Below are 27,946 nucleotides of genomic sequence, written 5' to 3'. Positions count from 1 at the left end.
AAATAAAAATAAGAAAAATGAATTTAAAGTAATTTATTAAATTAACTTTTTTTTCTTTTCTATATCATCTTTCCTTATATTTTTCTCTCAAAATTTCCCAAACATTAGATAGAATGGTAAGTCTAAATGACTAAGAGAATTCTTTGGTGAATCAGCCGTTGGCCAGCGGTTTTGTTGCTGAAAGATTGAAGGCGTAGTTGGTTTTGGCAATACTATTGCTAAATTCACTCAAGAATCTGATCTGTTTTTTCATTCAGGTTTCCACTTCAATTTTTTTCCATGAATTGTTTCTTATCAAGAAGATTAATACTATAGGCGATGTTGATGGGATTTTAAAACAGATTTTTCATTGTATCAAAATTTTATGATTGAACATTTGGGCGGAGATGATACTGGAAGATTGATATTGTAAATTTGTAATTGCTCGACTTCTACTGTAAGCTGGTCGTTGATTCATTTCTTGTGTTGGATTGGTGATTGGGATTTTGAGAGCAGCAGTGAAGGATGAAGTTGAGTCCAAGAGAGGTGGACAAACTGCTTCTTCACAATGCTGGGTTTCTTGCTCAGAAGCGTCTTGCTTCTGGGCTAAGGCTCAATTACACTGAAGCCGTAGCCCTCATTGCCTCACAGGTGGGTCACATATCTCTTTCTCGTGTACCTTCTCAATCTTTTGATTTTCCGCCACGAGTTTTTAAATCATTGTTTTCATGATTTTCACATCAATTTGGTTCTGGGTTGTATTCATGGTCCTAGTGTTGCATAGTCAGTGTTCGATCGTTGATCGATGTAGAAAGCTTCCTTGTATTGTAAATTCTGATACTGTGTGTTTCTTCCCTCAAAGCATTTTTTTTTTTTATATATATTTTCTTTTTCTTTTTTGGGTTGATGCAATGGAGTAAACTTCTGATTTCATACTTCAAATCATTCCTAAGAAAGTGGTGCCTTGTATAAGTTTGTGTTTGTTTTTCTCCAAATTTTTATCTTAGTATGATTTACTATGACCTTAGATACACAAAACAGAATAGCGAAGAAGATTCTTATAGTTAATCCTGAAATTTGGGATAAGGCCTTTTTCCTTCTAGCATATATCCATTCACACAGAGGCTGCAATTTTTTTTTAATGTAAGAGTTACTTGGGAAAAAGACAATTCTAATGTTCCTTAGGTATTTTTTGTATGATTATAGATTTTGGCTTTTGTTCGTGAGGGTGAGAAGACTGTGGCGGAATTGATGGACATAGGGAAACAACTTTTGGGAAGGTATGATGTAGCTCGAGCTCATTGTTTTTTTCCTCTAAAATTATTTTCTGCATTGAACACAATGAGGAATTAACTTGGAAATCACACAGTGATGCCAAGAGGTGTCAGATTTAAAGCTGAAACTGCTTCGAAAGCTAATATAAGCACTTAGCTTCAAAATGAATTTGAAGGCTGTTTCAGAGTGGGTTAAGAGTAAAGAGATAAATAGGGATAAAAGTGTTGGGTTTCTTATGTGGGTCTCGAGTCATTTATCTTGTTGCATGATTTTTCAACTGAACATTAAGGTCCACCTAAATCACTAAGCAATATTGGATCTCAAAATATTTTTTGGTAGCACCAAATGGGTTGCTTAAAAATGGTGACTGATTGTCCGAACTGTTAAGTACTGATGAAATAGAGAATATAGACACAATAAAGTTTCATTGAGTTCAATTGAGTAGAATCTGAGATCTGTAAGTATAATAACAATTCCCCTTCTATTTTGTTCTGCATATCAGGCCCTATACTGTGATTATTTGTTTAACTTAATGCTTCTCTGTTCAGGGTTGTTTTCTGCATTTTTTTTTTCTTCTAACAAACAGAAAAAAGGAACAGAATTTCTAACTTACAAAGTAGAAATTTTATTTCTTGGTTAACAGGAGACAAGTTCTTCCAGCTGTTCCACACCTCTTGCATACTGTACAGGTAATAAGCCCATGTTGTAGTTAATAATGAAACATCCTTCTCAACTGACCAATAATCGTCATTAAATTGTTCCATATTTTTTATCTAGTGTAGCTAACGATTTATCTTGGCAAGTTAATGTTGGAATGTTTAGTACATGAAAATTCTCTTTTATGTTTTCCTTTTTCAATGAACAGGAACCAGAAAGCCTTCTCCCAACTACTGGGATCATCTTTATAGATCAATCTATTTTTTCTTTTGGTATAAATATTACTTCATCTGGAGACTTTGTTTTCACTGTCCAGACAAGTTTTTCTCCTTTTGGGGTTTGGAGGTCTTATCTGCTTGCCTACTAGTTTTATACTGCATGTAAGATTAAACAATATGTTCTCAACTTAGGAAAACAAAGTTCTTAAATCACTATTCTTCTGAAAAGCTTGAGACCAAATACATGCTGTTGAATTTTAGTCAAACATGTCATCATTTTACTTACTGAAACTTTATTTTTCTTGAATGTTTTGAGTTCATATTTAGGTTGAGGGAACATTTCATGATGGGACAAAGTTAATAACAGTTCATGATGCCATTGCCAGTGAAAATGGAAATCTGGATTTAGCTTTACATGGTTCTTTTCTTCCAGGTAAAGGGGTTGCACTAGTTTATGAAGTTTGGTGATTCTTTCAAAAGGGATTTGTTCAATCTATGTTGTGTACTTCTGAAATCTTTTTGTCAAAGCAAGGAACTATTGCCAATGAACAACCCATTCAAATGCCCTATTTTTCTATAAATGCTAATGGAGTGAATGTTAACCAGAGTTTATATGAATTTATATCTCATTAGTTTTTCTTTTGTGGGCATTGATGGAAGAAAGTAACTTCTGCAGTTCCTTCAGTAGACAAGTTTCCTGACATGGAAGATGATAGAATTCCTGGTGAAATAAGATATGGAGGTGGAACTATTATGCTCAACTCTTGCAGGAAAGCAATAGTCCTCAGAGTCACCAACACTGGAGACAGGCCGATTCAGGTGGGTTCTTTTAATTTGTCAATTCTTTTTTGTAGCATTTGCTTCTTTTTCCGTTTTTGAATAATCTGCTTTAAGCAATGCTACCTTATATTTGGTTTATTCGCAAGTAGGAAGTATATAGTTAACTACGACTAAGAAGATGAAGCGTTAATTGTGAAATGGGGCTAAGAAGAATGCTTTGCATATTTTTTTATCAATACAACTGGATGTGAGCCAGTTAGAAGCAGTGTTAATTTCTTTTGATTATTCTGACTTTAGCTTTCCTTCTGGAGTTCTCCCAAAAAATTTGATTCTTCCACTAGCTAAAGTGAGTTTTAATTGTTTTTTCTTTTTTTTTTTTTTACATGCTGAATCTTGTTGTATATATAGTCTTTTTGTTATTGGACTTTGTTTTTGGTGCATGGAAATTGAACCAGAAAGCTCGTCATGCCTATCCCAACTCCTCACCACCTGAGCCGGGCATTGGGGGCAACCATGCTAAATATTTTTTTTTTTTTTTTGATCAGAAACAAAGAAGATTAAATTAATAAAAGAACAAATACAAGAGAGAAAAAAGAGACAAAAGAAAGAGAAAAAAACCAAGGGAAGGATGAGAGGTCCTTCCTACACAAATACCAAGGAAAACACCCAACAATAGAACTCTAAAAAACAAAGAAACCCCAACAAACTTCAAACTCTTGAAACGCAAACCCCAATCCAATTGAGTTGTAGAATGCTTAGAGGAACTCCTCTAAAAGCTTCAGTACAAGAAGCCCAAAGAGAAGAATAAAACCGGATCAAATCCCAAACCATCTCTTCCGTTCTCTCTTTATCCTCAAAGATCCTGTTGTTTCTTTCTTGCCACACCATCCAAATCAAAGTAAGGCAAGCAATTTGCCAAAGTGTCTTGCCTCTTAATGAGTTCCCAAGCCTTTAAAAGAAATAACCAACATGTCCTCAAGCTCCTTGGAGGGACCCAAATCATACCTACTAGATTGAACAACCTGTGCCAAAGTCCAATGGTAACGGGACAATGAAGAAAAAGGTGATCAACCGACTCTCCATTTCCTTTGCAAAGAATGCACCATTGAGGACAAAGGGCTTTGTAGGGTCTTCTCAATTGCAACTTGTCATTAGTGTTTACCTTCCCATGTGCTACTAACCAAGCGAGAGCCTTAACCTTCGAAGGGACTTTGAGCTCCATAAAAACTTGGCCGGAAGGAACGTAAAGACTTGAAACTCTTGACAAGGTATAGAAAAAAGATTTCACTGAAAACGAGCCTGACGAAGACAAAGACCACGCTCTTGAGTCTGATGAAGAAGGGGAAAGAAGCACAGAATTAAGGGAGGACATTAATCTCTGAAGGAGATCAATTTCTGAATCCGTTAGATTGCGGCGAAAGTTAAAATTCCAAGACAATGGTAAGGAATTGTCAAGAACATTTGAAACAGTGAGGTTTTTCACAGAAACAACTCTATAGAGATCAGCAAATTGAGAACACAAAGTTTGGTTTCCCCACCAAAGGTCTTCCCAAAACCGAATTCTCTCCCCATTGCCCACCACTAGGCGGACAAAAGGGGAGAACTCCTGGAAAACTTGAGCAATAGCCTTCCAAGGACATCTGTGAGACCATCTAACCACCATGTTGGCGTCCCATCCATTAGGATGTGTCCCATATATACTCGCAATAACCTTATGCCAAAGACCGCTCCTTTCCCTAGGGAACCTCCAAAGCCATTTCCCTAAGAGGGCAATATTTCTCATAGAAGTCTTCCCAAAGCCCAACCCTCCCATCTCCTTTGGTCTACTAACAACCTCCCATCTGATTAGGTGATCTTTCTTCCCTTCCCCGGCCCCGGACCAAAGAAAATCCCTTTGCATCTTCTCAATCTTTGAAGCTATAGATACAGGGATTTTAAAAAGGGAGAGGAAGTAGCTAGGGATGTGAGACAGACAAGACTGAATTAAGTAATCCTCCCTCCCAAAGACAAATAGGCATTTTTCCACCCATCCAGCCTCCTCGAAATTCTCTCAATCACTGGATCCCAAAAGCCTATTGTCTTTGGATCCCAAAAGCCAAAGGGAGGCCTAAATAAGACAAAGGCCACTCTGACACTCTGCACTCCAAAACCAAAGCCAAACTAGACAACACCTCCTGCCTAATGTTAATACCTGAAATGGAGCTTTTTTCTAAGTTGATTTTTAAACCAGATACTTGCCCAAAAACCAAAAGATAATCTTAAGGTTTGAAGAAGGTCCAAAGAGGCTTTAGAGAAAAATATGGTATCATCAGCAAACTGTAACAAGGACACTCTAGTCCTATCCCTCCCCACTAGGAAACCCTCAGTTAACCCAGTTTCCTCAGCTCTAATCATCAACCTACTTAGAACATCTGCTACTAGAGTAAAAAGGAAAGGAGAAAGAGGATCTCCCTGTCTCAAACCTCTAGAGGCCTTAACCAACCCTTTGCATTCCATTAACTAGGATAGCAAAACTAGAAGAAGATAAACAACCCCTCATCCACAATCTCCATTTCTGGCTGAACCCCTTCCTTTGAAGCACATGATCTAAAAAGCCCCAATCCACATGATCATAGGCCTTCTCAAAATCAATTTTGAAGACTACCCCTTCCTCCCCTGACCTTTTTCTCATCCACCACTTCATTGGCTATCAATACAGCATCCAAAATTTGTCTCCTTCCACAAAGGCTCCTTGAGAGCCAAAGATTGTTTCATGAAGAACTTTGCGTAAACGCCCTGATAAGACCTTAACAATTATCTTATATAAACTTGTAACAAACTAATAGGTCTATAATCTGAGATTTAAAAGTTTGGCTTCTCTTTGGCACCATAGCAATGAATGTCGCATTTGTACTTTGATTTATTACCCCCTTAGTGTGGAACTCAAAAAACACCCTCATTAGATCCTCTTTTATCACATCCCAACACTCTTGATAAACTGCTATAGTAAAGCCATCAGGGCCAGGGGCCTTTTCCTTATTCAATTGGAAAACAGCCATTCGCACCTCCTCTTCAGAAAATGGTCTATCCAACCAACTTGCACTCTCTTCAGAAATAGGGGCCCAATCAATCCCTTCAATCTTCCAAGATTCACCTTCGGGTTTGGCATAGAGATTCCCAAAGAAATTTACAATCTCCTCAGAAATAATCTCAATGTTATTTAAAGTCTCCCCCCTCTCAGAAATCAGAGACTTTATGAACTTCTTGCTTCTTCTTCTAGTGGCCACTCTGTGAAAAAACTTAGAGTTGCAATCCCCTTCTTTAATCCACTTAACCCTAGATTTTTGTCTCCATTGAACCTCTTCCTTCAATAACAAATCCTCTAGCTCCTTCCTTCTTAAGGTCCTTTCCGAAACCAGATCAAGATTTAAATTCCCTTCTTGTTCAATTCGATCAATTCTGTCTAAGTCCGTAAGAATGAGCTTTTTCCTCTCTCTTAAATCTCCAAAGACCACTACATTCCACTCTTTCAACTTTGATTTAATAAACTTTAATTTCCTCATAAACTTGTAACCTTCCCAACCTTCAACCGTACACTCTTGCCACCAATCTCTAAACTTCTCTTTAAACTCAGGATGGAGCAACCACATATTCTCAAACCTAAAAGGAGTCGGCCCCCATTTTAAAGGATTAGTTTCCAAACAAATTGGGCTATGGTCAGAGGTCCATCTAGGAAGGGCCTCTTGAATACTTTGAGAGAAAAAAGAATCCCACTCAGAAGAGAACAAAAACCTATCTAACCTCTTGCAAATAGGATCGACTTGCATGTTTGACCATGTAAAAGCCGCATTCCTAAGAGGGGGATCCAACAAACCACTTTCCCTTATAAACTCGTCAAAACACCTCATGTTGACTGTTAACCTAGAGTCACCCATCTTCTCAGATATCCTCCTGATCACATTAAAATCCCCTCCTACACACCACCTTGGGAAAGTCAGACCATGCAAGTCTTGAAGCTCCATCCAAAAGTCCTTCCTCCACATAGCCTTATTCGGGCCATACACTGAGGTTAACCAAAAAAACCTTTCCTCATCAGAGTTCAATTTTACAGTAACAGAGAAAGATCCTAACACCTTCTCTGAACACTTGAACTTAATCGAATCCCACAATATCACAATCCCCCCCGACGCCCCACAAGCAGGAAGAGCAACCCAATCCAGACTTTTACCTTTCCAAACACTACTCACAAACCTCCTATCCCAAATTTCACGCTTTGTTTCCTGAAGCATCACCACATCTATGTTTTGAGTACTTAAAAACCTTCTCACAGTCCTCCTTTTCTTCCTAGATCCTAAACCTCTTGTATTCCAACTTAAGATCTTCATGAAAACAAAAACAACCCAACACAACTCACACCCAGAACTAATCCTCTCCTCGAGTTCCAGAGTCCTTTTTCTTCTTTCTTCTGGAATAAACCTTGTCCTCAGAGAAAGCACTCTTGTTCTCTCCTTCCACACCTTTTTCATTATCCCTGACAATTCTAACCCTCAAACTCTCCAGAACCGACTGAACCTTGACCATCTTCCGAGGCGTAAGCCCCTCAACCTGAAAACCTTCCAACGGGAGGGTGGAAGGTTCTAGCACTGGGAACGAGGCCTCACCTGAGACACCATGCACCTCAGGGTTGCTAAGAGTTTCCCTAAGGAGAGGTTGGTCTTTAAATTTACGGTTAGAGGTTTCTAAGGGAACTACCACACCTTCCGAACAGGACGCACCACCACGATGGTTATTATACACCACAGGAGAGATAAAAACTGAACCACGCTGAACGGCGTAGCTTGACTCCAACGGAATCGAAGAAAAAGACCGACAGCGAGAAGGATGAACCAAAGAAACAGAGGTTTCGGGAATAAGATTTGGCTCAAAAGCCCCAGACAGAGGAAGATCTCGCTCAGATACAGCTGAGAAAGGGGTACGCACCTCATTGAACAAATCGCATTGCAAAATCCCCTCTTCTCCCTCTGCCTCGCCGGTAGAAACTTTGGATGTTTCAAAACCAGTGGAGAGATGGCTCTTTCTGGAGTGAGATTTGCCCCGAGAAGCATCTCGATTTGTCTCCAGTGAGCCACCTCCTTCTAAGGTTCGCTTCGGGGTAGAAGACGCCTCCTCAAATCTCGGCGGCCCACTTCTTGCTCTGTGCCTTACGGAGACTGAAGATCCTTTCGGCTTTGCCGACACTTGGAGAAGAGCTTCCGACATTTTATTCTTTGCAGTGAGCCCTGGTCTTAGGAGCTTTGAAGACGAAGATGCATCTGGGCCGCCATTAGAGGTTTCTTTATGGGCTGGACCCGCTAGGGGCCCAAAATCTTTCACCCCAAATTGGGCCCATTCACAACAGGCTTCAAAGGCGTCTGAAGTTGGCCCGATATTGCTTCCCGCCATTGGGCCCGTCATCCACCTTCCCTTTCCTTTCTCCCCCTTAGCCGATTTTGAATCTGAAGAACGAAAATAGGAACGATGACGAGGCATCCAGCTATGGCTCTCAAAGGTCCTGTCAATACCTCGTAGCCCCTCAGCATTCTGTGGCTTCTGAAAGACGCAACCCCCGGCTGACCTCAGCTCGTCCTTGCTGCGATTCGACTCAGGCCTGATAGAGTCTTCTCCGTCATCTTCTCCGGTGACTGTAACTGCAACCATGTATGTACACTCTCCATCTTCTACCTCTAATAGCGCTGGAAGCACGACATATGGAAGCATCTCCACCCACAATGTTACCTTCGTCAGATCAACAAGCTTTAAAGATTTCCTCGCCACCTTCGTTACCCTCCCCCACTGCTGCAAAATGTGTCCCAACTGCACCTCATCCCATAGGTGGAAAGGGAGACCTCTTAGTTCCAACCACCCCCGTCTAAATTTTCCATTAACGACTGAATTCTCTTTTGGCGACCATCTCCTCAGAGCGATAACCTCTCCTCTCGCAGTGAAGCTCCCTTGATCATGAATCCACTGAGCTTTCCTTGCAGATTCCACAAAAAAACACCCTTTGTAAGCAGAAATGGGTGTTACAGACACCATTCCTTTTATCTCCACTCTTCTCGCTATAGCTTTTCCAACCTCATACCAGTCTCGTATTTTCCTTTTACTTTCACAAACCACAGCTCTTGCCCATTTTCCAACTGGCATCTCTGCACCATTCCTCGTTCCTTTCTCTGCAACCACATCAGCATAGGACCGCTCACCTCTATACATTCCTTTGCACTCATGAGGCTTTTTTTGCTTCTCCTTCGAATCTCTTTCAGCTTGAACAGAGAACTCTTGGACTGAAACAATCACCTTCCTCAGATTTTCCCACCCACAGCCATTAACACCTCTTGGAACAACTAAGACCAAAGGTTTTCTCTTTGCAACATATTCTGTGATTTTCATATATCTCCCTCTGCTATTAAAACATATCTCCATCAGATGAGTCCTAGTCTTGCCCCTCATTTTTCGAACGAAACCCCTGGAAGCCTCCAAATCCACAGCTTTCTCTAACTGCTCCACTAACCAACCCGTCTCCTCCTCTCCAAAACCTAAAGAAACCACAAAACCTCGGCTTCTCTCTGTTATTGTAATCCACTTTCCTCCATTGCAGTCTTCAGACTTCACCTGGAAAACCTTTCTCTCCACTACAACCGACTGATTACAAATCATCTTTTCCAAACAAGATTCAAAACACTATAGAGTGTTGAAACTCAGACCCTCACCGAAAGCCAAAAATCTTGCATTTTCCAAACTCAACCAAAATCCAAAACTCAGACTTCACCATGCTCTTTTTTTGAGCCAGCTAATAAAATCAAACAATCCTAATGCCAAGCAATATTGATAGGTATGTTTAAGAGTTCATCCTGATACATCAGGCATCTAGTCTACATTTGTAGACCCTGATGCCAAGCAATTTTGATTATTGTGAGTGAAAACACCATGCTAAATATTACATCTCATGATTAATTATTTTTCTTTTTGCTCCAAAATAAGTTTTTATTTTCTGTCGTGTCATTACATGTAAAGGCCTTTGAGGTTTTTTCTTGTACATTAATTTTGTTTTGAATACTAAAATTGAACCGAAATAACATAATATTTTTTTCATTGGTGGAATACCTTTTCTGCTGTTTTCCTGTACAACTTTATTGAGACGGTAGCAGTGAATTTTTTAGTCATTCAGCCTTGTTTCTGTATTCAGGTTGGTAGTCACTATCACTTCATCGAGGTGAACCCTGCCTTGGTCTTTGATCGAAGGAAAGCACATGGCATGCGGCTCAATATACCAGCAGGGACAGCTACACGATTTGAGGTTGAGATGTAACCTCTATAGATTTATTATTTTCACCATGTCTGTATAAAGGGCTGATTGTTCTGGATTAATGCAGTTGAAATGATTGCTCTTCATTTTCATCTCCTCTTAGTACAAAGATATTCTTCCAAGTTGCTGTCAATTGATTCTGACATATGTCTTAGTTGAAGATGACTAGACTAGGGGTAAAATATAGATTGATGCTCTAGAATGTAAAGGTTGGTAAGAGGTATAGAGATAAAATATTTGGAAAGTAATGTAAAAATGTAGGAACAGTGCATGTTGTTAGCCAGGAAATACCCTGCATGAATAATAAGTTTATTCTAAAAAATTGTTTTGCTTTGCCAGCCAGGGGAAACAAAAAGAGTCTCACTTGTAAGGATTGGAGGTAAGCAAGTGATCAGAGGAGGAAATTGCATTATCGACGGTCCTGTCGATGATACTAATATCACAGCAGTGATGGAATCCGAAAGCATGGTGGGATTTGGGCATTCAGAAGAAGCAGATGTCAGGTCTTGAATTTCTGGCAGAGCCTTTTTGTACTGCTTGTTTTCAACTTCAGTTTCTAAATCTCAAATCAATCCATCAAAACCTTACATTTCAACCTTTTTCACCATTCAGCTCTATCTAGTACATCTTCCTTTATTTTTCCACCTGTTCCTTGGTAGGAAATAACTTTGTTTTCCGGTCACTAGAAGTTGAGATTTTATTTTATTTTTTATTTGAGTATGCCTAGGCCACCAGAAAAGTGGTTAAGGATAAAAGCTAGTGTCTTACCTCAGCCCAGAACTGATTTTGCAGTGAAGGTGTCATTGGAGAAGATCCTGATTTAGCAATAAGAATGTCTCATGAGGCATATGCTAACATGTATGGCCCCACCACTGGTGACAAAATTCGGCTTGGTGACACTGAATTATATGCTGAAATTGAAAGTGATTTTGCTGTCTATGGTGATGAATGTGTATTTGGAGGGGGAAAAGTTATAAGGGATGGAATGGGGCAGGCTTGTATGTATGCAGCAGCTGAATGTGTGGATACTGTCATCACAAATGCTGTGGTCATTGACTACACTGGAATTTTCAAGGCAGATATTGGTATCAAAGATGGTCTTATTGTTTCTCTTGGAAAAGCAGGCAACCCAGATATTATGCATGGTGCACACATGATCATTGGGGTAGTTTCCATCTGACTATGCAATGGAAGTAGTGGAGATATGATTTCAAATCGTGCTAATGGGCACTGCTTGTACTTCCTTTTTCTTTTAAATCAGGTTAGCACCGAGGTCATCGCTGGAGAAGGAATGATTGTGACTGCAGGGGCCATAGACTGCCATGTGCACTTTATATGCCCTCAATTGGCCTATGAAGCCATATCAAGTGGTGAGATTTCTGCATGACTGGAAGTACCTTGCCTGTGAAGTGTTGATTTTGTCATTAACATGTTAGAATGTATTGCAATTGCTTGTCATGTCTTGATCGTGAATTTATTCTATTTATAATGTCCAAAATATTTGTGTTTGATGAAATTTCTTGTGAACTATCGAAGTCATTTATTTTATATCAAAGCAATTATTTTGCACTTGTTTTACACAAAACAAGAAATAGGTACCAGTATTCACCTCTGCTTCTTGTTTGACACAGCAAGAGCAGTTCCATGCTATCTAAGTGCTACCATAAGATCCACAACTCAATATGACCATGGTGCTTCATGCAAACTAAGTGATGTTTAGCCTGAATCAGAACTGTATGGAAGGTTAATTTTTTCACTGGAGACTATGCTGACAAATATTGCTATCCAAATAAACAAGCAACACGGGGAGTAGTAGTGTGTTGTTGGATACCAATCCAAGGAGAATTATTTGCACCAACTCTTGAATCTTCTTCAGTTTATTGTTATGAGCAATTGACAATTGGACAAAGTGTACACACACAAAAATATTTTGTACATCTTTCAAATATTTCCTAGGTTATTAAAAGGCCTATATGGTCATGATGATGGCATCTCTTCTTGCTGTCAAGGCTGAAGGACATGAAGATCAGAGAGGTGTTGTACATCAGATTAGACATACCTCAAGTCTTCAATCATGAGTCAACAGATTAGTATCCATGTAAGCCATAGGGACTACTGTGGGGATAACTGGTGCTTTCAAAATGGATGTTCCCTGTAATAGCAATTTGGAGAAACTGAAAGTCCTTATGGTTGAGGAATATGATGTATCTAGTAGCTAAAAGTTTACATTACCCGATTGTAATAGCTATTGTAGTTAAATCCTATCAAAGCCTTTTCTTTTTATATTTCTTAAATCCCTGGTGACTGTAGTCCCATAGTTATTTAGCTTCAAGTTTAGCACCTAATTTTAGTTTCTTTTTGGGTTTTGGGTCTTCATAATACTAATAAATTCCTCACATTGGATTAAAGGAACCCTATGAGTCTGTTCATAGTAGTTAAGGCAGCAACTAGTGACTAAGAACTTTTATGTATTTGATTGTAGCAGAATCTGGATGATATGGTGGATCATTTTTCATTGTGCTGGTTAAACCATTTTCCCTTCCCTTTTTATCATCTTCATTTTCTTTTTCCATAAATATATGTAGGCATCACAACATTAGTGGGCGGTGGAACGGGACCTGCTGATGGAACTCGTGCAACTACTTGTACACCAGCAGCCTCACATATGAAATTTATGCTGCAATCAACTGATGACCTGCCACTGAATTTTGGTTTCACAGGAAAAGTGTGCTTCATTATTTGCAACTTATAGTTTCTTTGTTTGTTTTATAGCTTTCACATGGTCAAGATGCTGAAGCACACATTTGGATCTGTTGAAGGACTTCCAATTATATAATGTCTAGGTAGTTGCAATTCTGAAGTCTCCTCTCTTGTTAAGTAACAAATCTTTGTTGATTTAGGGGAACAGTGCCAAACCAGACGGGCTACATGAAATAATTAGGGCTGGAGCAATGGGTCTGAAGCTGCATGAGGACTGGGGAACTACTCCTGCTGCAATAGATAATTGTTTGACTGTTGCAGAACAATATGACATCCAGGTTATTTTATTTTATTTATTTATTTATTTAAACTTTTATGTTACTTGCAGTTGTAGCTAGTTTTCTTACTTTCTGTTACAGGTTAATATCCACACTGACACCTTGAACGAGTCTGGCTTTGTGGAACATACAATTGCTGCGTTTAAAGATAGAACTATTCATACTTACCACAGGTACAAGTTGCATCCCCTCCACAGTTGTTTTGTACAAAAGAAAAGACGAAAAAAAAAGAGATGAAAGGAATGGATTCTATTCCAATCATAAATCGGTCCTCTACTTATTAACTAATTACACTCCAATACTCCCTCTTAAGTTGATGCTTGTATATTAAAAAATCACACATGCCCTACTTGCCTAACACCCAGTGAAACACATGAACTCTCACTCCCTTAGTAAGAATATCCACTAGATGATCCCTGATTTTCATAAGCGGAGGACACATCTCACCCAACTTGAGTCTTATTTGCTCAGTGTCAATCTATCTTACTGTGTTTCCTCTTGCCATAGCAAACCAGGTTATTTGCTATGATTATGAAGCTTTACTGTCATAGTATAAACTCATGGGTAGAAGGGAACCCAAGTGCAAGTGTAGCTTGTCTTCTACACCTAGTTCTTCCAGAAAATCTTCAGCCAAATAAGCCCACTGATAACTATGGGTTGTCACTCTGGACTTTAGTTCTGCATTGGACCTTCCTACTATTTAGTATTTTCTGCTTTGCAAGTTACAAGATTGTCACCAACAAAGGTTTGATAGAATTCAGTTCTCATCATTCCATTTCTACTTTGCAATTTTCAAATGCCAATATCATCATTACAGAATACCTTTGTCAGGAAGTACCTCAATATCTTTTATGCAGCCTTTAGATGGTGAGAAGGTGGTGAATGCATATGTTGATTAACAACACTGATTGCGGAAGTATTATTGGGTTTATTAAGAGACAATCTGATTGCATACGTAATATTTGGTCCATTAAGAGACAATGGAACAATCTTTCTGCAAGTTTCTCTTACATACTTGAATATGTCATAGAAGTTCATCCTTCCATTGCCCTTTTGGTAATTTACCTCAATTTGGGTATCTTCTTGCTCACATCCTATCATATTGGTTTTTTCCTTTTTAGTCAGTCTAACAAATTTTCTCTAGCAGTCGAAAATAACTTGCTTAAACCAAGCAATTTCAATTTCAATAAAGTATGTTACATGACTTGAATCATTGATTTCAATCTGTTTTCTTACATAATTTATATTTAATTATAAGTCCATTTTTTTTATTCACCAGAATTTTCTTACTTTTGCATTTAAGTTTGACCATATGTGGCCTCTGAAGGGTTAAACACAAATGTTTGGTACTTTACCTCCTTGAGTGACTCCTAGGTTCCTGCTTCTCTGAACCCTAGGATCATATCCTTGATTGAATCTGTAGTAATGATGTTGTTTCTCACTGCCTCAATCATGGTTCTCCTGTGCCTCCCTGTTTTAATTTTGTGAACTTGAAGGTCAATCATGTCATTCCTCCATATGGTTGTATTCATTGCTCTCCCTACGCTTAGTTGAACCATATTAGATAGCATTCCCCTATATTATCCTCAATTGATGAAACCTCTAGGCTTATATTCTAAATAAGTGCAGAGCACACCAAGGGTCAAACGAGTTAAAGTGATTCATGAGGGCAAATGATCATGTTTCCTTGATTAGCAACTTGAACTGTTGTGTGAGCATGTGTTTTTTTTTTTTTGTTTTATTTGAGTAGAAGATGCCTCAAGCACTCTGTTTGGCAGACCCTGACTCATTGAGAACTAGAGCTGTTTGCTAAATGGTGACATTGATAATGGAGAGCCCTCTTCTGGGGGGGGTTCATGGACATTTGGTTTTCATGCTGCCATTTCTTGAATAGTGATTTTGACTGCCCTTTCTTTTTTGATAGGCAAACAAGAGAATATGTTAAAAGCGCCAAAAGAACAAGCGTGCTAGAGTACATGGGATGCATATAATGGGCACCAAGAGGCAAAACAAAAGAGGGAAAGCAAAAAACTACTCTCCCTCAATAGAAACCCAACCAATCTACAAAATTGATTAAAGACATAGAGCCTTCTTGAAACATATGATCACAGCTCTTGAATAAGAAATTCCTATTGCTTATCTTTCATGTTCCAAAAGCAGTTTCCATGTTCTTAAAAAGGTATTACAAATCCTCTCTTTCATCTCTTGGCCTACCATTCTTGGTTACAGATCTTGGAGCTCCTCATAGGGCTTCTTTTTTCATTTCTCATTCCTAGGTGTTTTTAGACACTTCACACTTTTCTTTAGTTATATCTCTGGTAAGTGTCTTGAGAAGAATTATCTCCCGATTTTGGATAGTTTTCCCTTACAAGTATTGGAATTTTTTTTCACCATTTCATGGTGATTTTGCTTGATCTCAAAACCCTGGAATTCTTGTGGAGAAGATAACACTTTGGGGTCTGTTTTCTCTTCCTGACAATTCTTTGTGCTGGAAAATGAGTACATGTTGTTTTGGATAGCTTGTGGAAGTTGGTGCTAACCTAATATATGACACCAATGCCTTAAGGTCCTAGTCTCTTGATGGTTTGTGACCTTGAGGGTCATAGTTCTATTGATGGTTGCAACCTTTTTGCTGGCCTTTGTTGGCTTCCTCCAGTTGTTGCATCTTGATAGCTTGCCATTATCAGTTGAATTGTCACCTTGGTCATCTAGCGTTGGCTGCAGTGAGGTGGTTATTTTATGTCATCTGTGGTTTGATATCTTTGTCCTTCTGTGGTAAAAAGTAGCTTTTTTTTTTTTTTTTGCCTAGCCTAAGTCTTTTTCTGACCTTTCACTGTCCTTTGTCAAATTTTTCTGAGTTGTGAACTTGTTTCACTTTTCAGTTTACAACTTTTATGGTAAATATGGCTTTTCTCATTTTCTGAAAATAGGATAGATTCTATAGCCTTTTACTTTTTGGTTTCTTTTTGTCAGACTTTTGATGCATATGTCGGTATCTTTTTGTGCAGTGAAGGTGCTGGTGGTGGTCATGCTCCAGATATCATCAGAGTATGTGGTGTGAAAAATGTTCTACCCTCATCCACAAACCCAACACGGCCTTTCACTTCCAATACCATAGATGAGCACCTTGACATGCTGGTATGAAAAGATTATTTATTTATTTTTTTTGATAAGCAAGCACATATATTAAAGAAGGCTTAAAAGCCGCAAAGCATATAGGGAGTATACGAGACGGCTATGGCCTCACAAACAAAAAACAAAACAACCCAACCCTTAATTGGAGGCTAACCACTCTAAGAATCCTATTAGGGAATTCGACTCCATATCAATGTACACTTTAGCCCAACCCCAAATATTGTACACAAACGAAGTTTTTAACTTCTGAAATGCTAACACTCCCCCTTTAAAAGCTAGCCTATTCCTCTCCTTCCATATTATCCAAAAAATGTATAGCGGAATGGACTTCCACAATTTTTTCCTTTTTCTCCCCACAAAAGAGCCCTTCCAGTTACATAGATACTCCTTTACAGATTCTGGAAAGACCCACTGTACACCACACAACACAAGAATGATATCCCACAACCCTTTTACCACTGTACAATGAATTAAAATATGATTGATCGTTTCCTCTTCACACCCACACAAGAAACATCAGTTAGGGAATTGCCACCCTCTTCTCTACAGCCTATCCAAAGTGAGGGCCTTCCCCCAAGCAGCTTCCCAAGCAAAAAAAGCAATTTTTGTTGGAACTTTGTCCACCCAAACATTGCTATGAGGGAAATCAGCTCCTTCAGTATTTGCCAACACACTATACGCTTTCTTGACTTTAAACAGCCCGTCCTCTCCTTCCTTCCAAAACACCGAGTCTTCCTCCAAAGTTACTCTATATTCCCTCAACTCAACTAACAGATTGCCCACCATACCCAACTCCCAATCATTAAAGTCCCTTAACAGCCTTAAATTCCACCCTCCTTGACCCAAATTCTGATCCCAATATTCCTCCACTGTGACATTCCTTTGGGTAGCCATGGAAAAGAGGTCCGGGAAGCCTTGGGACAACACATTATTCCCGCACCAAGGATCTGTCCAAAACCTTGTTTTATTGCCTTTTCCCACCTTGAACACCATATTTTCCCAACACCAAGCGGACTCCTTCAAGATCTCCTTCCAAACACCCCATTTGCCTTCCTTGTCCTCCACCCAAACTCCTCTTGCCCATACTTTGCCTCAAGCACTTTTTTCCAAAGCTCCTCTTTAGCACGCGCAAATCTCCAAATCCATTTGCCTAGAAGAGCTTTGTTCAAACAAACAAGCTTCCTTAACCCCAACCTTCCCTTTTTTTTATCCGCGCACACCACCTCCCATTTGACTAAGTGTGCTTTGTTCCCCCCATTGGCTTCTCCCCACAAAAAGTCTCTTTGAAGCTTTTCAAGCCTTCTTGCCACTGATTTAGGCATACGGAATAACGGCATTTGATACAAGGGAATGCTGGCCAGCGTACTCTTTATAAGAGTGATTCTCCCTTCTTTGGACAAATATTGGCGTTTCCAAAGGGCAAGCCTCCTCCTCACTTTCTCCTCCACCCCATCCCACGCGGAAAAGGCCCTATTAGACGCCCCAAGGGGCAACCCCAAATAAACAGCAGGCAGTTGTCCCACCCTACACCCTATTTCAACAGCCATCTCATGCACCCCTTCCACCTTACCTACCGGAATGACCATACTTTATTCCAGATTAATCTTTAACCCTGAGGCTGTTTCAAACCAAAAGAGGATCTAGCTCAAATACGTCAAAAACTCTTTTTTTGCCTCGCAAAATACGATTGTATCATCCGCAAACAGTAAATGAGAAATATTGACAGCTTGCCCTCTTCTTCTCCATATCCTACAGCCATAGATGAACCCCCCTTCAATGGCCCTCGTGATTAGCACACTTAGAACTTCCATTCCCATGACAAATAAGTAGGAGGAAAGAGGGTCCCCTTGCCTTAGCCCTTTTGAACTTGAAAAGAACCCAGCTGGTACCCCATTCACCAGCACTGAGAACTTGGCAGTGGAGATACAACTCCACATCCATCCTATCCATTTTGGCCCAAATCCCATCTTTTGCATGACCTTTAGCAAAAATTGCCAATTGATGCTATCATACGCCTTCTCAATGTCCAATTTACAAATTAAGCCTTTCTCTCCCCTCTTTTGCCAAGAATCTATTACCTCATTTGCGATTAGGGAGCCGTTAAGAATCTGTCTCCCCTTAATAAAAGCATTCTGATCAGAAGAAACCACCTTTCCTATGACTTTTTTAAGCCTGTTGGCCAGCACCTTAGCCAATAATTTATACAATCCCCCAAGCAAACTGATAGGCCTATAGTCACCCAAGTCCTCCACCCCCCCTTTCTTCGGTAACAAGACCAAAAATGTATGATTTAGGCTCTTAATGAAGGAGTTCTGTTCATGGAACTCCTTGAACATATCCAAGACGTCCTCCTTGACAATCTCCCAACAACTTTGCCAAAAGGCCATCGTGAATCCGTCCGGACCCGGGGCTTTGTCCCCATTCATCCCCATTAAGGCTGCATAGATTTCTTCCTTAGAAAATGGAAGCTCAAGGGCTTCCGCTTCTGATTGGCTGATCTGCTTCAGCAAAAGACCCCCTATATCCGCCTTCCAACCCGAGTTTTCAAAGAGAAGCTGCTGGTATGCATTTGCAATTCCTTCCCTCACTTCTTGTTCCTCTGTAATCCTCACCCCATTTATTTTAATTTTATCCAGGGCATTGACTCTCCTACGGGCATTGGCCATACGGTGGAAAAACCCCGTGTTCCTATCCCCTTCCCTTAGCCATAATTCCCTTGATAGCTGTCTCTAGTGCACTTCTTCCATCGACACCCACTTTGCATAGTTCTCCTTGGCTTCCTTTTTGTGACCTAATTCCTCCTCTGTTAAGCTTCTCTCTTCTTCCACTAAATCCCAACGCTCCACCTGCTGATGAGCTTCAACTTTGTTTCTCTCCAATCTTCCAAAAACCTCCTTGTTCCAAATTTTTAAATTTTGTTTCAATCCCTTCAGTTTAGCAGCTAACCTGTAGCTCGGCCTGCCTCTAACCACTATCCCTTGCCACCACCCCTCTATCAGGTCTTTGAACCTCTCAACTTTGAGCCACATATTTTCAAATTTGAAAGGGGAAGGACCTCTCCTTAGCCCTCCCCCCTCAAGCAGAATCGGGAAGTGATCCGATGTTGGGTGGGACAGTCTTCTTTGATGAACCCTACTGTATTGGTCTAGCCAACTGGGAGTCACTAGGAACCTATCCAACCTGGCCCACGATTGATTATTGAGCCCCCCACTCCAAGTAAAAGATCCCCCTTGCAATGGGACATCAACTAGCCCTAAGTCATCTATGATCTGGGCAAACCTTCTCATAGCTGAGGTAATCCTCCCATTTCTACTTCTTTCAGATTGGTACAGAATTGTATTGAAATCGCCTCCTAAACACCAAGGCTCCTCCCACAATCCTCTAATTGCCCCAAACTCTTCCCACAAGCACTCCCTTTCTTCTCCGGAGAAAGGACCATAGACCCCCGTGAACACCCAGGTTCCTCCATCTCCCACATTCCTGAATCTACAGGAGATGGAAAATTGGCCCTCTTCCACCCCCAAAATCTCCAGCGATCTTTTGTCCCAACAAATCAAGACACCCCCTGCCGTCCCCATAGCATTCAACACCCTCCAGTCAAGAAATCTCCCTGACCCTAAACTCCTCACCACCTATTTAGACATAACTTGCATCTTTGTCTCTTGAATACAAAACAAGTCCACCTTTTGATTTCTGATAACTGACTTGATTACTTTCCTCTTGGATCTATCATTCACTCCCCTCACATTCCAACTCAAAATTCTTAAATTCATTGGACAACTGCACTCTGGTTCCCTCTACCCTGGGTAGGGCCTTTCTTCTTAGTATCCCTCTCATAATTAACAGAGCACTCCAGTCTCTTGAGCTCTCTTTCAAACCTTAAAGTCTCCAACAGACCTTTACCTACTATCTTCTCCCTCATTTTCCTGATTTTGCCCAAGAAACTTAGGATTTCCTTCTCCAATCCTTCCGTTGAGAAACCTAGAAAGTGACTAAATTTAACCAAACTATTCTCCTCCCAATTAAACTGTTCTTCCTTCCTACCCTATTGGAATTCAGTTTGGCCTATAGTCCACCCCAAATTTCTTTCCAAAGGGTCGACATTGTTGACCTCAACCAAGTCCCAATAGTCATCCCCTCTCCCTATATGTTCTTCTGCACTTGGTCTTTGTGACCCACTTGCATTCTGAAATCCCTCCCTTCGCACCCCAGAATGGTCGTAAAACTCCCTCTCCGGAGTCCGACCAAAACAAAAGAAGTTAGAAGAGGAAGACCCTTGTGCCCTAAAACCCCCCAGATTCATAGCTAAACCATACCTCGCGTCTTCTTCCTCTAGCATCCTTTCTGCTCTTGGATGGTTTAGATCCGGCTGCTGTCTTCTCCCCATTTCTTCTTCTCTGAATCTGACGAATTCTCTCTCTAGGTTGTCGTCCTTATTATGACCGTTGGAGGTAGAGAGACAGGCTTTTAAAAGGAGCCCATTGTCCATGAGATGGGCCTAGGACGAAATGGCCTTCCCCTTATGAAGATAGCCTAGTCCAAAGCCTGCAACCCGCCCCGAGCTTCTGGGCTGCCGCGGCCCAAGCAGAACCCCCTTTGAGGCTTCACTTCCTAATGGCAACGAGGGCCAATTAGCTCAATTCAACTCCCGGCCTGGAACCGCGGGCCCAGTCTTCGAGCCGGGCCCCTGCAACAAGCCCACTTGTGCCTAGAAGCCCATCGCAGTGAAGCCCACGTCCTGCGTCAACCGTCCAGTCCCATCCTCTGACTGACGCTGCGCCTTGAACCCCGCACACGCCATCTCCTCCACTCACGACCCGGTGCGTGCATCTTCATCACCTCTGACCTCCCCTCTTGGACGACTCCATAGGCTGCGCTTCCTCTCCTCTTCTTGCCTTAACGACGGCACCGCCTCCCACCATAGGGTTAGGATATAGGTCATCTCTTCAACCCCTATCTCCATCGAGCCAGGGAGATTCTTGCCGTCCGATCTAACCAATATCCTAGCCCACTGCAAGTCCTCCATGCTCTCCATCTGTGGGTCAACGTCTAAAAACCCACCGCACGCATCTCCCACCCTTCTCAACACCGACGGGACCCATAGCGAGATTAGGAGCCCCAATATCCTCACCCACACTTCCTTTCTTGCCTCACCTTCTTCTAAACAACCCGATCTTGGATTCCAACGCTCCAGGTCCAATTGAACTCCTCCCACCGCCTTATTACCAGAGAGGAGAACCCGCCTTGCTTCTTCCGCAAACTCTAATTCCAGTAATACTCGTCCTTTTCCCAGACTTGCCACCCCCATCTTGCCTTTCAATCCCCAGGCCTTTGCCATTTCCCAACCCAAGCTTTCTAGATCTTCCCCTTTTGCATTGCTAAGGATCCAACTTCCAATCAGGCAATGCTCCAGCCTGCTAAGGTTTCTACTTAACTCCTCCCGTTCCACCTCCACTCGAAGGTTATTAGACCCCTTATTCCACCAACCCTTCACCGTGTTCGCAAACGATCTTCCCTTCACCATATCCAGACACAACCTTCCCAATACCCTCACTTCTTCTTCTTGTTCCTTTTTGTCAATACTGATATCCATCTTGCGAAGAGCCTCCACCATCGCTATCCATCCCCCCTTATCCCCTTTGCCCTTTGGGATACATATGCTATATCTCTTCATCTCCAAATCGACGACCCCTAATCGCAGAAAGCAACCCGCCCTGTTAGCATCACGCACCAGGGAGAAGCTTCTCCCCTTCTCCTTCCAGCCCTTTTCCCATCTTCCTTCTTTCGCATCCTCGATGCACTGATGTAAGCCTTCCATGAACAGCCCTACGCTATTCAACCCCATTCGCACCCAAGACGACACCCCTTTCTTACTTTTCGTTATGATTATTAGGGTTTTTCCTCCCCTCTCCACCATTTCCAGCTCAAAGGTCTTGGACTCTACCCCGAAACCGCTCGTCTTCCTTTTCCTCCGATTCTCCGCGCGACGAACACTCTCACCGCTGGCAGCCTCTCTCGCTCTCTCGCTCTCTCTCATTCCTAAACCCTAATTTCTTTTAACTCACTTCTTGTAAATCCTAATACCTGTTGTAAATCATGGCAGTGAAGAAAGAAATCCAGTCGACCATTGCTGGTATGAAAAGATTATGAAGATAAGTGGTAACTTTTTGGACAGTTGACTTGTAAATTGATCTGATTACATGCAGATGGTATGCCATCACCTTGATAAGGACATTCCAGAAGATGTAGCCTTTGCTGAATCGCGAATAAGAGCTGAAACAATTGCTGCCGAAGACATTTTGCATGATATGGGGGCAATTAGCATTATAGCTTCTGATTCACAGGCAATGGGTCGCATCGGAGAGGTTTGTGAACCCACATTTGCTTTTTCTTAATGAAATTGATGCTTGCGATACATTTTATTCTCATGAATCCTTACTGATTGATTTAATATGTCTAATTACCATTTTGTGTTCCTAGCTACTGTTGATGTTAGATGTTTGAAAATGCTGTCAGTGAAACATAAGAACATAGGGTCACCTGATAACTACTCTATGAAACTATGTTATTGATTACCTATGATAGCTTGATGTTGACGTCAAAGCAGTTAAGTAATCAATGAGGCTGCCTCTGTTAATGGGAAAAAGTAGACCAGGAAAATGGTTTAGAAAATTCAGTCATGTTTTGTCTTATAGTTCAAGAGAACTTTACTTGCTGAGAAATTTGATAATTGCTAAGGTGAATGGCTTCTTTTACAATATTTCGTGCGAACAGGTGGCTATCCGCACTGTATTCTTCTCATCCTTTGAGTCTTTTACAATGTAGCATTTAAGATCAATGTCATGATGAAATGTAGCTCTTGAACCTGCATTGGTAGACCTTCAATCCTAGGTTTATTTTTCTGTTGAAACAAATGGAGCTTAACGTTAATTATGTTTGAATAGAAAATAGGCTTTGGTGGTTATTTTCTAAATTTATATTACTTCTAGTCTTTTATAGTTATTTTATTTTAAGATTTTTGGCTGAATGTTAAAGTTTGGTTTTGGAATTGGTATCATTTCATGAAGCATAAAGCAGAAAGATTAAATCCCATGTAAGGCTTAAACTTTTGCCAAATCATTCTCTCCAGAGGTAGAATCAATTTGTGGAATATATTGAGATTTTAAAGTAGTTTACAAATGTGAATCTGGAGTTTCTTGTTAGTTAATTTTATGCTTGGCGGTGGGGTTGGGTGGACAAAGAATAGAGGGGAAAGGGAATAGGCAAAAAAAAAAGGGATTATCCTTTCAATAAAGCCTTTGTTTTGCAATACTGTAATCATTTGCAGAACAAAAGATTTATTTGATGATGTTATCAACACAATTGTTATGAAAAATTGATGGGATGTGGATACAAGTGTTTGCAGAATGCATAATGATGAGCAAAAGCACTCTTTCTAACATTTATTCTTATTATCTTCATTTGAAATTTTTTAGAGTACCTTTTCTTAATGATGTTCATATCTGAGAGCTTAGGCTTTATTGAGATGCTATTTGTTCCACTAGGTGATAATTAGAACCTGGCAAACTGCTCACAAGATGAAGTTACAAAGAGGATCACTTGATGCTAGTGGAGTGGATAACGACAACCTCCGAATTAAACGATACATTGCAAAATATACTATAAATCCTGCAATAGCTAATGGGTTTTCACGATTTGTTGGCTCCATTGAGGTATTTTAGCTCTAACTTTGTTACAAGTTCTGTTCCAACTTGACCTGACGAAAGGATAAATCATTAGATTTATTGAGCTAAAAGAAATTAATTTCAAGTATGGATATTATTTCATGGACAACAATTATATTCTGAACAGAGAAGTGTATCTGTCAGACATGCATTGGATGGAATCTATCGTTCTGTCTTCTGCCCAGGATAACTTAAACATAAAATCCTGTTCACAATCTTTTTTTTGGTAGGTTCATCCTGTTCACAATCATGTTATCACTATTAGGCATTTTGCTTGTTTGTTCCTCTTGCCATCTGAAAGACATGTCATGTGTCAAGGTGGTCTTGGGCTGTTTTCCCCAACTGGTCTGTGTGGCATGGCCTAGTCATTTGCAGAGTTAGGTTGCGTACATGCTTGCAGGCGTGGCCTTTTCAAAGGAGCAAATGTCCAGGTGCAGCAAACAGGCAGTGAAAAATAAGATTATCATATAATGATATTTATAATGTTAGGTCAGGAATGGACTTACTAATGCTTTTAGGATTGAACTTGTGAATGTAATCCAAGGCCCAAGGTTGGCCCAGGCCTTGCTTTAGTGGTGTAAAAAGGTTCAGTTTGGTCAGTCTTGGTAGAAAAATTGGCTGAACCAACATGGTCAATTCATGCTTTAATCAACCCAAACCAAGCTTGTTGAGGTTGGTTTAGTTTGGTTTAGATGCAGAGGTTGGATGCATTCTAATTTGGGTCTTAATAGGTTTTTAAATTTTTTTTGAAACTCACCTCCCTATGCCCTGCTCCCCGGATGCAGGCCTATCACATTTGGATTTGGAATTCAAGCCCAAAATATAATGGATGTATCTAAAAGTCGGTTGAGGTCATAGCTCAATAACAGTGAACTACTTTAATAAAGTCCACATAGTATATGTAGCAATGAATGTAAATAAACTTGTACAATATCAAGCAATTGTAGATTACAAGAAATACAAATTTTGGAGTATGGGTTCAGTTTGGTTCTATCAGTTGAGCTAGGAAACTGAAAAACCAAACTAAGCTGGTTTCCATAATTCCAAAAATGAGCTGAGCTTCATTTCATGATTATTGAAGGCTGAACTACTTTTATTGGTTCTGGTTGGGTTGGATTGGTTTTATCAGTTTTTGATTTTCCACTTACACCTTTGCTTTGCTTAGGCCATTTGAGGCAGTCTTCACATAAGAGGGAGCCTGATGTGCCCTGTCCATGGCTGCTGCTAGTCTTATAAAATAGTTTCAGTTGTCCAAAAGTGTTGACTCTTGGCACCGGAGTTGCCACAGGTGGCACTTATGAAGTTGTGGCTGTTGACCCCATGGCTAAGTTGTAATTCTGAAAAAATATGCAAAGTATTTAATTTAATTTTTTTTTTTTTTTTTGGGAGACTCTTGAAGTTAGAGAACAGTGTGCAGACAAGAGCATTCTTGCTTTGATTTTAAGTCAAATCTCCTGATGTACACTTGACCTCTCCCAAGCTCACATGAACTTCAGTTCATCTCACTGTTGGAGAAATTAGTTTTTATTATAGCTCAACAAGAGGCAAAATTAGATTTAAGACATAAGCCTAGGCCGCCTTCCCTATTTGATCATCATTTTTCAGAATATTTGTTGTGGTCAGTGTCCTTACCATAGAAGTTTTATGAACGGATTCTGTTCCTCTGTATTCAGTAACCAGTCACGTGCAATCTCACAAATTAGTGATGGCTCCAAATTAGTAAACGGTTATGTCCTCTGATACAGATGATTTTCTTTTGCCTACATTTGGATTAACATGAGGTAACCATCAGATGATGTGTCATGAGCTTTTCTTGATACTGACTTAAGATGTATTTGGTCAACTGAATTTAGTGGACAGCATAATGAAGAGTAGTTGACTATGAGGTAGAACATTTGCATGATGACAAAAGCATCGGTTCTCAGTAGCCTATAATAGGTAAACCCTCTTAAAAGAAATGGAATATGTACTAAAGGCCATGTCTACATGAAAACCTATCAAAAGTGAGTAAAACTAGAACAGTGTGGAAAAATGTCCTTTCTTTTCACTTCTGTTTCAGGCTGACTCGGTTTTGACACCAGGCCAACGTCTGGCCCTTGAGACTGTCCCATAATGGCTTTTCCTTTTTCTTTTCATAAGCCAATCTTCTCAGGTGGTTTTGAATGTTGGATGTAGGAAACAAGACAAACAAAAAATGTTTCAATAAAATCATGAGAAATGCTGATATAGCATACAGTCCAGCTGCTTGTGTGTGTTTACAGAGATCATACTCTGGTTCCACCCTTGAGTTACATTACCAAAATTGTTTACTCATCCTTGATGTTGTATCTTGTGTTTCCACAGGTGGGGAAGGTGGCTGATCTTGTTCTCTGGAATCCATCTTTCTTTGGGGCAAAACCAGAAATGGTGATAAAAGGTGGTGTAATTGCATGGGCTAACATGGGTGATCCAAATGCTAGCATCCCTACACCTGAACCGGTAAATTATTTTTATTAATGAATTTATAACATACTGAGAAGGGAAAAGAAAGTGGAAACACCCTGTTTACATTGTTCATGAGCAAATTGCAATTTAATGAATGCCTGTGCCAGTGTTCATGATTCCAAACTGGATCCCAACACACAGATTATTGTAATCTGTATGCATCAAAAATAAGTCCAGAAATTGGATGGTTTAGAATCACCTTATGTGTTGAAGTGAAATTCAGGGGCTTTCCACTCAGATGAATAAAGAACATAAGAGAAATATGAATGGATCACTTTCCCTGTTTATTAAAACATGATCTGATGCAGGTGATGATGAGACCCATGTTTGGAGCATTTGGCAAGGCTGGAAGTGCCAACTCTATTGCTTTTGTCAGCAAGGCATGAACATCTCTCTCTCTCTCTCTCTCTCTCTCTCTAATAATAATAATAGTAGTTCAACAACAATAGTATTAATATACATAAACAGCTTTTTTTTTATGACTTTTTAACATCTCTCTCTCTCTCTATTTCTAATAATAATTCAACAACAATAGGAATAATAATAAATAAACTTTTTTTCCCTTTCATCAACAGGTTGCTGCAGAATGTGGAATAAAAACCCATTATGGACTCACAAAGAGGGTGGAAGCTGTTGGCAATGTGAGGAGACTAACCAAACTTGATATGAAGCTCAATGATGCTCTTCCTGTGATCACGGTGGATCCAGAGACATACACAGTGACAGCAGATGGTGTGACTCTAAGCTGCCCTGCTGCCACCACAGTTCCCCTTTCTCGGAATTACTTCCTCTTTTAGGCAACATTATAACTCATTGGGGCATTTACTTTGCTGGTTTTCTGGAACTAAAGAATTCACAAAATTGAAATAATCAATGACCCTACCGAAAAGATAATAAAAGTATCATTTTCAGAATCATGGTTGGCATGCTGAATATGCCAAATGGATGTGTTCTGATCTTTTATCTGCTAGTGTTTCTTATTAGATTATTGATGCCTTCTTGGTGAATATTTTCATTTGATCTTTCTCACTTGTATGAACACATGAAATTATCTATATATAGAGTCAAGCATAAAACTGAGTAGCATGTCCCTCTCCAATTATACCTCTTTTTCAACATGCGGTTGCAGGTAAGAGAGATTGTAACAAATGGCCTTGCAATGGATATCAGTTAGTAAAAAATTATGAAATTCTCAAATTTTGATTTTATGATGTGATCTTCCACTAGGATCTCTGTTGTAAAAAATTAGACTAGAGAATATTTCATATATGATCCAGAATCATTTGTAGAGGATGATAAAAATTTTCCAGTGTGCTCCATCCTGTGATGCATTGT

The 27,946-nt window shown here is 40.1% G+C and overlaps 1 protein-coding gene across 3 annotated transcripts; it reads left to right on the top strand.

The window, feature by feature from the left end:
- The first annotated feature begins 88 nt into the window (after positions 1-88).
- Positions 89-27,574, top strand: LOC117924020 (urease). 3 transcript variants are annotated; one of them, XM_034842678.1, is made up of 19 exons: positions 89-257; positions 342-630; positions 1,186-1,259; positions 1,898-1,943; positions 2,457-2,562; positions 2,806-2,948; positions 10,111-10,221; positions 10,570-10,733; positions 11,023-11,395; positions 11,492-11,600; positions 12,816-12,955; positions 13,131-13,268; positions 13,350-13,441; positions 16,277-16,406; positions 22,610-22,768; positions 23,948-24,115; positions 26,471-26,605; positions 26,920-26,991; positions 27,187-27,574. In XM_034842678.1, the coding sequence occupies exons 2-19, from the start codon at positions 505-507 to the stop codon at positions 27,406-27,408; spliced, it is 2,508 nt and encodes an 835-aa protein (XP_034698569.1). In that variant the 5' UTR covers positions 89-257; positions 342-504; the 3' UTR covers positions 27,409-27,574. The 3 variants fall into 3 exon arrangements, with proteins under 3 accessions (XP_034698569.1, XP_034698494.1, XP_034698642.1); XM_034842603.1 differs by having other exon boundaries at positions 90-257; positions 499-630; XM_034842751.1 differs by having other exon boundaries at positions 90-257; positions 496-630.
- The last annotated feature ends 372 nt before the right edge of the window (positions 27,575-27,946 follow it).

Source organism: Vitis riparia, chromosome 1 (genome assembly GCF_004353265.1).
Source record: "Vitis riparia cultivar Riparia Gloire de Montpellier isolate 1030 chromosome 1, EGFV_Vit.rip_1.0, whole genome shotgun sequence".
NCBI lineage: Eukaryota > Viridiplantae > Streptophyta > Magnoliopsida > Vitales > Vitaceae > Vitis > Vitis riparia.
This window is presented reverse-complemented; position numbering and strand designations above follow the sequence as displayed.

What these genes read in the sequence shown, in the direction of transcription:
- LOC117924020 (XM_034842678.1), top strand. Translation starts at nt 505, where the DNA reads ATGAAGTTGAGTCCAAGAGAGGTGGACAAACTGCTTCTTCACAATGCT. An exon ending in TCAGAAGAAGCAGATGTCAG is followed by an intron (nt 10,734 to 11,022) that starts GTCTTGAATTTC and finishes CTGATTTTGCAG; the next exon opens with TGAAGGTGTCATTGGAGAAG. An exon ending in CAGAACAATATGACATCCAG is followed by an intron (nt 13,269 to 13,349) that starts GTTATTTTATTT and finishes TTTCTGTTACAG; the next exon opens with GTTAATATCCACACTGACAC.